The 15,774-nt window shown below is 37.4% G+C and overlaps 1 protein-coding gene across 10 annotated transcripts in view; it reads left to right on the forward strand.

Moving 5' to 3' along the window:
- Positions 1–15,774, forward strand: part of LOC124308786 (aryl hydrocarbon receptor nuclear translocator-like protein 1) — a 62,453-nt gene that overhangs the window by 12,174 nt on the left and 34,505 nt on the right. For all 10 annotated transcript variants that reach the window (XR_006909088.1, XR_006909089.1, XM_046771840.1 and 7 more), the window contains exons 3-4: positions 5,836–6,201; positions 11,711–11,782. Coding sequence is in view for 8 of the 10 variants with exons in the window: in XM_046771840.1 (XP_046627796.1) it covers positions 5,836–6,201; positions 11,711–11,782 (438 nt within the window). In the remaining 2 variants the exon portion in view is untranslated. The remainder of the gene's footprint in view (positions 1–5,835; positions 6,202–11,710; positions 11,783–15,774) is intronic.

The raw sequence follows: 15,774 nt of genomic DNA on the forward strand, positions 1-15,774 counted from the left end.
TCGGCCGAGCGCGAAACAAACTCAATCATAATGAACATAACATAACCCATGACCGTCGAATCTAACCTTAGAATACCGCGGGGATAATGACTTGTTGGATCAATACCTATTCTAAGGATAGATTCGACGGTCATGGGTTATGTTATGTTTATTGAGGTTGAGTTTGTTTCGCGCTCGGCGGACGATGGCGCTGTAGGTTTCTCCGTGTTGCCAACATAACTGTCTAGTGTAAAAAATTAGCCGTCTCAGATTCATTGTCCTCAAGTGTACTTCACATCAATTTTTTCCGTTAACGTTACGATCCGAGTTAGGTCACTTCGCAGAACGATACATATATATGTATATTTATTTACACTGTCGAGAACGAAAAGAAAAATTGAATAAGGATCCAATCTTGGGCCTATATGGATATGACAAGGATGATTGCATGACTATGTCGTTGGAATTTGTTTTCCACAGTGATCTATAGTAATTTTTTTTTCTACAGTTTTCGTGTAAGATATATAATGGAAAACAAATTCCAACGGTATAGTCGTACAATCGTCCTTGTCGTGTCCACACAGGTCCAAGATTGGATCCTTATTTCAATCTTCTTTTTGTTCTTGACGATGTGAATAAATGTATACGTCGTTCTGAGGAGGGCCCTTACTCAGGTAGAAACGTTAACGGAAAAAAATGACGTGACGTACTTCATTGACCTACAATTCCAATATCCACTACTCCACTAACAAGGAAGGTATCCTAGGTCGATCTCTCCGATTTGAATTCTTCTGTAATATATTATAGTAGACTAAAAACCAAGTGAAAATGACAGTTTTCATTTCTCGTTGTAAGAAAACGTTTCCACTTGGATTGGTTAAGAATTATTATGTTCTTGTGGGTGAAACTGCCAAATTGCCCCATGACATGCTTTACTTCGGAGCGTGGTTTCACCCCCTTAAAGTGTTTAATGGCAGATACAAAAAAAAAAAATAAGTTTCACTTAGTTTTTAGTCTACCGTGACATATTAAAAGAGAAATCAAATCGGAGAGATCGACCTTGGATACCTTCCTCGTAAGTGCAGAACACTGTGTTTTCATGATTGGTTCACACAAGATGTTACGTAACCCACGAGGGTAAAGTTACTTTGGTTGGGAATTCGAAAAATGGTCAGGGAAGTGAGAGTGAAGTCAGGGAATTTTATAATTTATAGTCAGAGGATTTTGGAGCGATATTAAAGAAGGGAGAATATTCAAAGCTTGCCCCATGATGAAGGCAAATTTTAATGATCATTTGTTATACATATCGTGCTCGGTTCCATGGCAATTAAATAGATCATAGACGTATTTTTAAATTCCGATTGATCCGGGGCTTTATTTACCATAGATAATCCAATCAGGGCACTAAATCACACAGGGTGGTTGGTTGAAATCACCCCAGGCGAGTATCTTGTAAACTAGTAGAGACCCAACAAAATGTTTCATACAAAACTTGGATATGAACGACTGATAGCGGGATGAAAAACGAATTCAACAGTGTGTAAATAAAATTTTGCAATTTTTTTTTGCATGTTCTTTTCCACTTTTACCTTAGCTCTGTACGTGTTCATTGTCCTTCACCCTCGCTGAAAAGGTTGTGACCATCGTTTATAATGGCTACGAAAATTATAAATATTCGTTTCGAACTAGCCAATTTTGTATCCGCAAGAAAACTATTTGTTATTTACGAGAGTGAGAAACGCAGGTGATTTTGAATTCACCTGTTAAGAAATCAAAGAATTATAAATCAAGGCACCGTTTATGTGGCGGCCAGAAACGCGATAAATTAATTGATTTCGACGAAACTTGGTATCCGTGGGATTTTGAAAATGTCGGTTGTCCATGTCTAAAGTTCAAAAGTTCCGAACTTTGACTTCAGAATCTCATCAAGTATCATTCAAATAAAATAACTTCGTGCTTTTTCATCTGTCATGTTGGATCCGTCGTTTCAAATTCCCAAATTTTTAGCTTATTCTTGTAATAGGTGCCCTCATAAACTCGCGATTTTCATATTTCCAGTCAGTTAGAGGCGAGAAAAAATGTCAGGCCTGAATGGGTATAAAGCATACAACTTTTTAGCATCGTTACAGTTTCCTTCTAAATACGGAATAGAATAATTTTACCTACAGCAGCGGATTCAGGAAAAATCCGTAATAAAGCTTTAGTTTTTCAAGAGTTGCAAAATGGTTATTACTTTTTTAATAGGTGTTTATAACGTTAAATACTCATGACGCATGGCCACTTAAACTAATCGAAAAAGTCCCCTGATTTTTCCTGATCATATTATGATTTTTCTCTGAGTAAAATTAGAATGAAGCTACTTCAACGTTTTAGTAAAATAGGCAGAATTACGATAATGGTTCAAATGTTATAAGGATTACAAGAACATTGGGTAAAAGTAACTGTTTAGTACGATTATGGTTGTCAATACTGCGTTTTCTGATTATAGCAACGTTAAATCTGTTGGTTTAGTTTGCTACATTTTACAGTTAAATGAGATCAACATCAATTCATTACTGTATCAACATCAAATTCTCGCGCTGATGACAAGATCAGAACGAGCATGAATCACCTCAACTACAGGTTGTCGACATTTAGGAACCAGGATATAAATATGACAGGAATTCTCCAGCCACATCGTTTCTAAAGAAGAAGTAGTAATTAACTCGACTCAGCATTAACTATAAATCAAATTTCTACTAATTCATAACAAAACCAGAGATTTGGTTGATAGTGTCATTTTGGCTTGTGAATTAGCTTTTGCTAAATGCAAGATATGCGGTTTGATTTCAAGGAAAAATAAATCGCACGCACAACTTCTTATACCGATGTCGACAACACTTGAAAAATGACTATTCCGGAATAAAAGTTGATATATTCGTTTCCGTCGCCACACTGAGAAAAATTTCATTTGTTACAGTAACTAAAAGAATTTAGTAAAACAGATATCGTTAAAAAAAACTGTTTGAATGTTTTTGGAATTAGGAAAAACGAGGTACGCGTAACCATTTTGCGCTATTGTCGATCCTTTTTGTTGGTAATTGCAACGTAAAATCAGTTTGTTCGGTTTACTGTATTTTATTAGTCAAATAAGACTTCAACGTTAATTTATTGTTGCACAAGCATTAAATTTTCGCAACGTTTAAAAGAAAGTATAGTAACAGTGATGATAATGAGAAAGAATAGTAACGGATACTAGACTTTCTGGTAACAGCTACAAAACTAATTTTTATTTTGTACTTGCAAGTATATTTTTCGATTGTGGTAAAAAATGAAAATAGTTAAGGACTGAGCGGTAACCGGAACTAAAAATTTCCCTCAATGCATATTTCAAACACCGTTCGGCACATGAGAATGAACGGTATTGTATTCTCAGGTATGAAATAGAGCAACTTTGCCTTTTCATACACATGCATATGTATTTATCTGCCAGTCAAAGTATTTAACCTAGTTTCTGGTCGACACTGACACCAGCCAAGGGCAACTAAAGAGACACGAGCCGTTGCCGTCGGTTGTCTCCAAGGCTTGTAATCTCATTACCACTCACGTGAGGTTCGCATGCAGGAATGTGTGCGTGCACCATGTTATAGATTTTGATATTGGGCCATGTCCAAATGAAAATAATGTCAGAATCGTAACCCGGAAATCACGAAAAGTTTTTTCGTTAATTGCTGATTAAAAAATTTTCAATCCGCAAGCAATTATTAGAAAAACAAAAAAAATATTATGCCTGCAATTTGCTCAAACCACTGGATTAAATTATTGTATGTGTTATTTAAAAACCTCCCAAAAAGAACATTTTTCCAGTCTTGTGTCGAATTTATTGTTCGTACGTGCTAATTTGCAGAATCTCCGTAATTATGCGTGCTTGTTAATCAATGATCAATTTCGCCTGGAATTTTATTCCGCCTGGATTATGGCTATTACGTGACTGTACTTGATAATTAGGATGCTAGTTACGTACACGGTTAACTCCAACTACAACACAAGTACGCATCGGTTACCTAGATTAACAGATCAAACGAGAGATTCTCAGGAGTTATATCCTGCAACTTTGCCCTGCAAGGATTACAATGTGCAAATAAACACACGTGGTTATCATCCATTAAGAGGACCAAACTACGAAGAGTGGTATTGAATTTTAAATAAATTGGAATCCCGCTGAAATTCATTTCGTGAATCTTGACCATTTTCAAAATTTATTTAATTCACAATACTATGTAACTTTCACTTGCATCGGTAAATATGTGAACCGTTAAAAGTGTTTACAGTTTTTCGCAAATAATGTAATAATATAGTTTTATTTTATAATTTATCTGTCAGTTACTACACTTTTACTACGAAATTACAACCATAATTTATTATTTGCTGCGGAAACATTATAAGTGAAACGCGATTTTGTAGACATATATTTTTCTCTACCACGTCGTCGTAAGAAATATAATTGTCTACAAGGGAATCGAATCGTTATAGCCGCACTTGCTCTGTCGCAATATTGATTTCCTAGCAGTTTTTTTTTTGATACGTTATGTTTATTGCCATTTTTTTTTTTCAAGTCGCAGAAGCAAGTTTCATTTCTCTGCACAGTCAGCTTTTGTAGTCTTTGTACCAGGCGAGATTAGACCGTTCGGAACATTCCAGATCGCCTAAATTTCTGCATGTTCTTCCCACATATTTTGGAATGTCTGCGAATCTTTAGAATTGTACGATCCCGGTACAAGAGGGAAAATAAGCAATTTTTAATATTTTAGAATCCTTCCGTTTGGACTCACCGAGAAAATCCACCCATTGGAATATTCTAGATTATTGAAAATTCTAAGAGCTAAGCAAATGGAAAAAATGTATCATATAGAGATTTATTTCAAAACCTATCATGTATCCATCTCTCTTCTCTTTTGCCTACATGTTCGAGTATAATCCAATTGTGACATTCCAACACCAAGTTTTGATTACAACAAAGCCGTCATTTTTTTTTTTACTTCATACCAAAACTGAGAAATTGTAGTCCTCGGTACAGGATTAAAATCATTTCTGCAGCTGTAAGCAGAAAATCTACTACTAAACAGAAAATGTAAAATTGACAACCACAATTAACCCTGTAAATCCTGATTTGTGCCAAATTTTTGTTCCAATTTTTTTGTAATTCCAATAATATTTTAACAGCTGTCGTAAATAATCCTGTTTCAATAAACTTTTCTAGTGATTGTACACGGTATCTGTCGCATCCGAAATAGACAACCGAATCGACACGTTCAATTCAGGTTGGCAATAGCTTACTGCTTATGTAATGTAGGGATTCGCTGTATCGAGTGATTTGTGCGCACTCGAGTGAGCGGATCCGTACATTACCTAATCTATTGCCAACCTAAATTGGTCGAGTCACTGCGGTTGCCTATTGGTTGCGGGAGTGACAGATACAGTGACGGTGGATGTACACTTGGGGACAGTGAATCTGAGAAGGCTAATTTTTTTCACTAGACAGTTATGTTGGCAACACAGAGAAACCTACAGCGCCACGGTCGGCCGAGCGCCAAACAAACTCAATATCTCATTAAACATAACATCACACATGACCGTGGAATCTAACCTTAGAATACCGCGGGGATAATGACTTGTTGGATTGATACGGTCATGGGTGATGTTATGTTTAATGAGATTGAGTTTGTTTCGCGCTCGGCCGACCGTGGCGCTGTAGGTTTCTCTGTGTTGCCAACATAACTGTCTAGTGTAAAAAATTAACCGTCTCAGATTCATTGTCCCCAAGTGTACGTCTGTAATGAATGAAATCTTCATCTTCATGTTCTTTGAAAATTCTAGGAGTTCTCGCTCCTCGGTGTACTTTGGTGGGACCGACACCGGGGTCGAAGACTTGGCCGTACCTGCAGGAGGCGTTGGACCCGGTGGCGGCGGTGTTCCAAACCCTCAGGGTCCGATGGGGGCCGAATCGGGATCCCGGATGAAAGCCGAGCAGGGAGGTGCAGCGACCGCCTCCCATCATTACCGACAGGCCAGTCATCAACATCATCACCATCGCCATCACCACCACCAACAAAGTCAGAATCAGAGTCCGAATCACTACAATTCCGACCACTGTACTCCGCTGCACGTCCAGCCTTTCGAGTCGCCGTCATCCGTCGACGCAGGGTTTGCCCCGACGATAAGGAAGCGGAAAATTTCCTGGAAGTGAGTCCTGTCTTCGAGTCCCCTTCTATACTTCCCTTTTTTCTGTGCGGATGCAAGTTCAATTTTGATATAAATATGTAAATAACTAGTTTTTGCAAGTTCCTCAAAAAAGTTATCATTATTTGTGAAGACAGTTTTAACTATCCGCACGCTTATATCCATAAAGATTGTTTGGACGATTATTTCGGACAAATTCCATAATGAAACTAAAAGAGGTTATACTTTTATATAACATGTTATTCGAATAAGAAAAGTTCACTTGCTGCGAGGCAACTCTTAGACTGTAGCTAAAAATCCTATACTTCAGCAGAATTTTTGTATGACAAAAATTATTGTTTAAACCTACATTTTTCGGAAAATAAATAACGTTTCTAATTTGAAACAGACTAGTGGGAAAGAGATAATATGATTATTGCATTAATGAGACTATAATGCAGTGTCTCTATCGTTCTTCAACATTCTGATGTCAAATTAGCTAAATTCAAAATGGCGAATCTAAGAAACGAAAATTTTGAACTCTTACACAAGCTCTATAACGGGAATTCTTCTTGAAAGGACCTGCTCGTAGCCCGCACGATACAACTTGCTTGATCTAAATAGGCTGGTATCCGTGCTCGAAGTCTGAAGCAAACCTTCGCGGACAAGTAGAAATTCCCTAGAATCGATTGCCTGACAAGTGACAGTCAACCATAACCTCGCCTATGCTGGTAACATTTTTACGAAGTTGGCTACGCTCATAAACTAGACGAGTTGTAATTGTCGAGCAAGTCTTTTAAAAAACGAACACTCGGTATGTATAACGAAACATGATATTCCGAGGATGTTTAGGTTGCTGTTTAAGAATTGAAATTGAAATTTCAGAAATTCACATATAGTACGCAGTATGGTCACCCTAATATACAAAAATTCTACGAATATCTTTCATAAAAATCTGACAACTTTTAAAATTGTTTTCCCTGGTGAAAATGATTTTTTCATTTGGTACATTTTTTTACAAAAATTTATTGTCCTACAAAATTGTGAATATGCATAGTTTCTCAATAAAAGCTTATAGATTTTCATGAAAATTTACATTTTTTCAGTAATAAATCTACAAGCTCCCACAATTTTTATAGAAAATTAACAACTCTGTACGAAAGACTAGGCATATTTTCAATTTTTTACGAAATAATACGAAATGTAAAATTTCTGTAAACATTCGTAGTTATAGAAATTTTCACCAGGGTTCAAATTTAAACAATCATATTTGGTTCACCATTTTGGATGCAATTACCAGCCCGAAAGACTTGTATATACAGAGCTTCATGAAAATCGCAACCCAAGTGCGAAAAAAAACGATGTGTACCATATTATGGCGTCGATGCCGCCAAAGGGGTTAATGAAACTGACTCTCGACTCGATTCCGTTTAACGGTGACACGGGCGGTTCATGACTGAACTAACGATTTAGTGGTTACAAACTTTTGCGAAATGTGTTTGACTACCTTTTTAAATATTCAGTACTTTTCAGCGAATCGACGGGTAATTAAGACACTTGAGGTGTCCTTTCTTATCGATCGAGTCGAACGAATATCCGTTATGATTATTAAACTAATGAATGGATTTTGTCCAATTTCGGCAGGACGTTGCAAATTTTCCTCACAGCACGTGGTAAATTCATTATTATTCAGAATATTGAGAAATAAATCTAAATTCTCGTTTCCTGGACCAATATTACTGTGAAATATCCCTACACGATGCCTCGTTTTACTTTTTGTGATTCCTAAAATGGTGGAAGGTCTCTCAGCCGTGGACGAATTTAGGTATTGTCTCAAAAAAGGAGAAACGGGAAAACACTGACATGTGGTAGACAATTTTAAAATATCACCTATTTTTTACATTATCAGAGCTTACGCATCAATGACGTCAAAATGATGGATAGAGCGCAATTCTACACGTAACGTCGAACAAGAGCGTACAAAATAAAGTTTGTACCGAGTGAGGAAATCATTCTCTGGCAATATTATTGCGTAAGATTATCATTTTAATCCTTATATATATAATAATTATCAAATTTAATCCTTTGAAGCATACATTTTTCCTTGCATTCAAATTTCTTGGAACAGAGTATATAAGGGTTCTCGTCTTCGCTGATTTAAAGAATGGGTTCAGATCTGAGAAATTTTCAAAATTCCAAATGGTGGATCTGATATGAGCGAATCAGATCAATTTTTATATTTTCAGTCCACCATATTGGGTCCGTCATCGTGAATTTTGAAATTTTGACATTTCCTTCGTTTTTAGCGATCCCAAAACCCCTAGATTACTGAGTTCCACTTTTTTAGTCCCCATACCCTTCCCACAATGACGTTTATTCTGTAAAAACAGGCATTTCAAACACTTTGTTTATTTAAAGCGCTCACTATATTCGCGGAATCGTGATAATCCTTCTTAAAACATCGACTTTGACATCTTAAAAGTCCAATTATATAAAAAAAAAAAAATAAAAAATGACAGCGATATCTCAAAAATTCATTATAAATCTTGAATAACCGATTCAAAAATCGTTTCTCATATATGAAACGCTGTTCCGCAAGGGGTTAACGTAATCGGTGAAGATTGACTAAAAAAACTACTTGAAGATTGAAAAATCAATGCTACTGCAGAGAATGAAAAAAAGTTATGGTACTAAAATGGCGAGTACTTGTTTTAATGCGGAAACACAGGGAAGGAAGAACGTACGTGCGAAGGGGTTACTGAACAACATGCCGTTTCCTGAATTTGAAGACACAAAGTTGCAGATCGACATTTAGATCTATACACAGGGGTACGCTGGCAGGGAAACCTCCGAAGTGTGCAACCGCCACCCTTTACGCCCCATCGAGTAGAGAGTTCCTTTGCACCGGCTGCCAGTCACGTAAATTCACAAACCAAGTAATTGCCAATCAAAATGTCGGGTATCCGTCAAAGGGTTAAGTTAATAATTATTGCCATCGGAGATATGGATCTTTTGAAATTACCGCAGAGGCTGAGCGGAACGATCGTTTACCGAACGAAGGACGCGAGTACAAATTATGTCAGATATATTCTTATGAATTTTACTGGAAACTACACCACAAATTTATGTGAGTCGGAGTCTCATTTTCACTAGTCGAACGGCGAGCCTTTCCTTTATTCCAAACTCCAGCCATCATCCTGGATTGGATCTTGTCATTTTCGTATTTCTTTGTGGAAAATCATGCTTGTGAAAAATTTGTATCGTAGGATAAATTATTTGAGGGTTTTTCTTCAATGACGTTTTTGTAGAATTTCAGAACGAATGTTGGAATGAAGGATTTTTGGTAGTCAAAAAATAATAAATAAAAATCGAACCAAAGTTACATTGCAGAGCCAATGCTAAAATATTAAAAACTTAACAAACGTGTGTTTTTGTTCAGAATTGTGTATAGATGGGGCGGTTAAGCCTTTTCTCGCGTTTGGGATACTGTGACTTTGATATTTGGAGATATATAAGTCAGCGTTGAAATCGACCAGGGCACTCCCTTGACGTGACGCTATAAAATAATGTGTTCGAATAAACTTCTTCATGAAGATTGAATCCAATTACATCAAAGATCAATTCAATCTAATTTCTCTGCCTATGTTCATTTCGTGTGACTACTCAAATGTATAATCAAGCCATATGGAGTACGAAGAACTATGAATGAAATTTTCAAAGTCTAGTGCAGCTATTAATATTAATTGTTCGTTTGTAAATTCTAGTAAAATTCAACGTCACGCTGAAATAATTTGTGTTAACGTCGATATTTATTGAACAACATTAGACAATGTCTTCTCTTATTGTATAGAGGAATAGTCATATTTTCTTGATTCTGAAGTGACAGGTAATTCAAATTTTATTTTTTATCAACTCGCAATCGCGCTAATCTGAAATTTACAAAATTTCGCATCAGCAACTTTGTATTCATGTATTATTACAACTTGGCAAGTAATCAGTATTTTTAGTTAACAACCGTGGAAGAATTACGTGAACAGCTTATTATTACTTGGTACATGGAACGTACGACTGTTCAACGCGATCTGTGGTTCCATGAATTTGATCGACTGTATGTCGCGCAGAATCCGGTAGGGAGGAAAATAGGAAGCTTTAGTTCACATTCCGTGAATACTTGTCAAGTTTCGATACTTTCTAAAGCTTCGCGACTCCTTTGTAGCAGGTAAGGGGTTGCCGTCGCTCACTTTGCGACGAATTCACGACGAATGTCGTTCTGTACTGAACCTTTGACGAAGTTTAATTGACCAAGTGCTGCAAGCTTTTGTTTTGTAACACTCGCTGCCAGGTCTTGATAAACTTTTCATTCGTGGGCCAGCAGCCGTAGGTATTTTCTTATATGTTTTTTTTTTTTAAGATGGAAAAGAAAGTACACACCAGAGGAAGGTTGAGTTTTTTTTTGCTTTCACAGGCAGCATCGCCGCACTTCGAAACTCGATGAGAAATTGATGTAATGGAATTGAAAAATTTTTGTACTTGAAAAACACGAACAGTTACAGTCTCGTATTTTGGAAAACGCAGTATTCCGTATAGTTTCTTGGTTTCTATCTGATTACAATTTGTAATTGCACATATTTTAATTACAAACACAGATAATTTGTATTTGGAATAAAATTCATTACAAATCACATTTACAATTTGTAATTAAGGTAAAGTTGAATACAAATTATACTTGTATGTTATATTCACAGCAAAATAAAGTACAAATCGCACTTCTAATTAGTAATTAATTTCGTTTTAATTACGAATCTTCCGAGTAGGTGATTTATATCTTGATTGCGGTCTATAATGCTTTTTCAGCGTCGTCAATATTATCTTTATTCGACGTAATTGTAACATACAACAGTTTAATTTGCAATTCAAAATACAAATGTAATTTGTATTTCATTTTGTCCAATCATAAAATACAAGTATAATTTGTATCGCATCCTGGTCGCATTACAAAATACAAATGTGATTTGTATTTTATACATCGTTGTCTGAATTACAAATTCTCATTTCTAATTAAACTATAATAATATTGTCCATCACTGGTAAAAGTTTATTTGAGAGTTCGTCTTTTCATAGGAACATTTCAAAAACAATCTTGTTCGAGTTTCCAGTTTTTATAATTCGATATGGCGACCGAAAATTACATTAAATTAAAAACATGCCGAGCTGATATAAGCGAAAATCAAAGAACACTGAAAAAGTTAAACCTTGAAAATTTTTTGAGTAAAAAAAATTCTGTTTATTCCAGGAAACGTAGTGGAAATTTTTTTGTTGAATTGAAATATCTCAGGTGCTTCAACACAAAGAATATTCATCTGAACCTCGCAACATCTCCTTTCGACTAAATTATTCTTCGATGAATTTCTCGACGTCCCAAAACCATTTCGGTACATTATACGTATACCTTAGGGTGACTTTCAATTCCTCACCCTGTATACATACATAAGATTATTAAACGATTTGAACTAGGTTTTTCGTTTTCTTTCAGCGAGAGTGGTGAATTGCAGAACGACACGGGAGATGACACCAAATCAATCAGAACGAACGACGACAGTAAAAGGTACCGAAAAAAAAGTATTGTCGCCTTATTCGGTTCTTCTATTGACTGCAATCATTAAAAAAAAAAAAACTACCTTAGCAGAAAGAATAGGAAGAAAGAAGTAGAAAACAGATTTGAAAAGGAATTGAGAAAAATACAAGAATAAGGTTTCGAAGTTACAATGGAAATTGATCGTACCGGGAGTCTCTGTTGAAATCGGCACTTTTACCAGAACTCCCGATAGAAATATACCTGATACTGCAAACAACATCACGGAACAACGAAAAAAATTTTTTATCGCAGATTTCAATGAAACGTGCTTAATATAAAACAAGCCATAAAAACAGTATTTTTCGTGGTACTTTTCATCGCTATACAAACCAATTCAATTATTTGAAATTTTAGTCTCGTATTTTGAAGAATTTAATTTTCGTATGCCGTTCAAGCTGTACTTAGTAGTTTCCTAGTTTCCGTCCGATTACAGTTTGTAATTTTTTACATTTCAATTATAAAATACTCATATGATTTCCAATCGGGTGAAAAATTAATTATCAATCATAGTTACTTGTTGTAGTTACAAAAAAAATTACATTCTATTTTATATTCAAGGTGAAATAGATTACGAATTATATTTGTATTTTATGTAGACAGCAAAGTTAAATATAAATGTAATTTGTACCTTGAGTATCGAAAGACCCAATATCTTGGTTCAATAACAGCTTCTTACAATACAGATCTACTCACCTTACAGCAGCGGGATTATTCGTCCGATTTCAATTATTTTTCCTATCTTACCTCGTTTATTATAATTACCTTTCAAATATGGTATATTCACTTCCCGCAAACTCAATTTGGTCCTTTAAACTATTCATCCGAGCCAAACCCTTATGTTAAACATTTTGGTCTTTCAAGCCAGATCTGGTGGATCGTTCAAGGATGAGACTGGGTCATGTAGAAGCTCGTGTTGATCAACAACACGAGCTGAGTGGTTTTATAAAGAATGCCTACGCGAACTTAACGAAGGCTGGAGAGTCAAACATTTCGCCAAATCGCTTGAAAACTTTCCTTGCCGCTCTTGAGGAGCATTGGCTCAAATTCTCCCTAAATCATGAAGCCATTGGAATTGCCACGAAGGAGCTGAGCCCGGAAAACAGACACCATTTGGTGCAACAAAACTACTTTACGGACCAGTGCTTCCACAAGGCTCAAGAGACGTATCTTGGCACTTTGGAAAAAATGAACTCGCTGGCAGGAATCAACTCTCCACATGACACCACATCGAATCATCCTCCTTTCTTTTAAACATCGAGCCCGTCAACGAGTTATAATGGACCACGTCTACCACGAATCGATATTCCAAAATTCCGCGGAAGCATATCTGGTTGGCTTGCCTCTAAGGATCTCTTCAAGTCTTTAGTATTGTCAAATCCCACGATATCATTGATAGAAAAGTTACAATATCTAAAGACGAGTCTAGAAGGACCCGCCTCCCAACTACTAAAAAACACAACGCTCACAGAAGATAATTTCCAAAATGCCTGGGAGATGACTGGCATCTTTCCATGAAAATAAACGTCTGCTAGTAAACTCAGAACTGCACACCTTATTCAATCTGAAACGTATGACCAAAGAATGGGCAAGTGAAATGGAAAATCTGTATACTACACTCATGCAACGCTATCGAAACCTAGAAACACTTGAACGACCAGTGCACTTCTGGAATGACGTCTGGGTCTACTTAACATCACAGAAACTCGACCCGGAGTCAATCAAAGTCTGGGAGACTCAAGTAGGAGCAACAAGAGAACCTCCAGCTTGGGCTCGATTCAGCGAGTTTTTAATGACCAGAATGATCACCCTAAAGGCATTTGAAAAAGCAAAAATTGGAAAACCTTTGCATAATCGTGCCGAAACTCAAAGGAGGTCTAATTATTCAGGACAATCTACAAAGGAACAAAAAGGAGCCTCAACAAACATGAACAAGTGCATCCTCTGCGCATCACATAACTACCTAGGAAGATACCCGGAATGGGGAAATAAGATTGCTCAACAATTCTTGGAAATTATTCGACAACATAAACTATGCTATAACTGCCTTGGGACACACACGGCTTCCGCATGCTTGTCACCAAGGCTGCACTAAATGTGGAAAGAAGCACCACACATCAATTCATCAGTCACGAATAACCTCATCAAACGTGTCCGAATCGCATAACACCCCGTCTAGAAATGAACAAAAAACTTAGGTCAACCACGTAATGCGTCAGCAACGTACAACCTCTTATGTTTTCCTGGTAACCGCCAAGTTACGGTCTTGAATCATCATCATTTTACAAATCCAATCCATGGTACCATCAATCTTATTTTGACTTCTTGAGGGAGTACGAGATGCTAAACCACATGAGACTGGTCCCTTCATCAGCCCCGGAGCCAGAGAGTTCTACCTCCCGCATCACGGTGTAATTCGTGAAACAAGTGACACAACAAGATTACGAGTTGTATTTAACGGCTCAGCTCGCACCTCAACCAGGATTTCTCTTAACGATACATTATATACAGGAGCAAAGCTCCAAACAGATCTATTCATTGTACTGATCTGATTTCGACGCTACAACATTGTATTCACCGCTGATATGGAAAAACTGTATCGTCAAAATAAAGTCCATCCAGACGATTGGAATTTACAAAGAATTCTCTGGAACAAGGACGATAAAGGCACGGTCACCTATCAATTGACCACTGTAACCTACGGTATAGTATGTGCACCCTTTCTAGCTCTTTGCACCACATTAGAGGTGAGAATAGAGGTAAGATGAAGGAACGCGATACCCCCTCGCTACAGAGGTGTTAACGAACGGAAGATATGTTGATGATATATACTGAGGAGCAGATAACATAGAAGAAGCTAAGAAAACAGTCGAACAAGTACATCACCTCTGTCTGGCGGGCGGAGAAATGGATCAGTAATTCACCATCCCTCCTCCTGAAGTCCATCCCTCGGAACAAACACGTCAATTCAACAACGGTGAACATTTCGGACAGCACCATAATCCACACCCTAGGATTAAGTTGGAACCCGGCATCCGACACATTTCAATTCACGATGAAAACCCCAAGAGGTCCGTTCTCTCCACTATTGCTCAACTTTTTGATCCTCTGGGCCTTGTCACACCCTTCACAATAAAGGCAAAAACCTTCATTCAAGAACTGTGGTCACTACAAATGGAGTGGGACGAGATCTTACCACTTCCGTTATCGAACAAATGGACGGACTTGGTTGACCAATTACAAGGCCTATCTCAACTTTCGTTTCTCGGATGGGTGGGAACATCTTCAAACAAAGCAGCAGAAATTCATGGCTTCTGCGATGCTTCCCAACGCGCCATCGCTGCAACAATCTATGTTCGATCAATCAGCGAGATGAGTGATGTTATCACCATGGTAGCTTGCTCGAAAACCAAAGTAGCCCCGCTTAAACGACTCACAGTTCCTCGAGTGGAGCTTTCCGGAGCAGTCTTGTTAACTAAACTTGCAGCACAAGTAATCAAAGTACTTGACCTGGAAAATGCTCCTATCTATCTATGGACGGATTCCGCAATTGTTTATCACTGGACGAACATCCACCCATCGCGCTGGAAAGATTTTGTCTAAAATTGTGTATGTTTCATACAAGAAACCCTGCCCCACGCGAAATGGCGCTATATTCCAGGCAAGGAAAATCAAGCCGATTGTGCAGCCCGTGGGGTCACTCCCACTCAGTTGACGCAACATGCGATTTGGTGGAACGGACCTTCATGGCTGAGAAAAAACCACTCTGAATGGCCTACCACTCCTCCAATCCTTTCTGCCAGTGATAAAACGGAAGAACGGCCAGTTCAAGTCACCGCTATCATGCAAGAAAAACCATTTCCCTGCTGGACTTTACTGGACCGCTACTCGACACTAACCAAGTTGATCCGGATAACCGCACTGTGTCAACGAGCCATCATTCGCTTTCAAGGAAAACAAATGTT

This window comes from Neodiprion virginianus, chromosome 7, assembly GCF_021901495.1.
Source record: "Neodiprion virginianus isolate iyNeoVirg1 chromosome 7, iyNeoVirg1.1, whole genome shotgun sequence".
Lineage (NCBI taxonomy): Eukaryota > Metazoa > Arthropoda > Insecta > Hymenoptera > Diprionidae > Neodiprion > Neodiprion virginianus.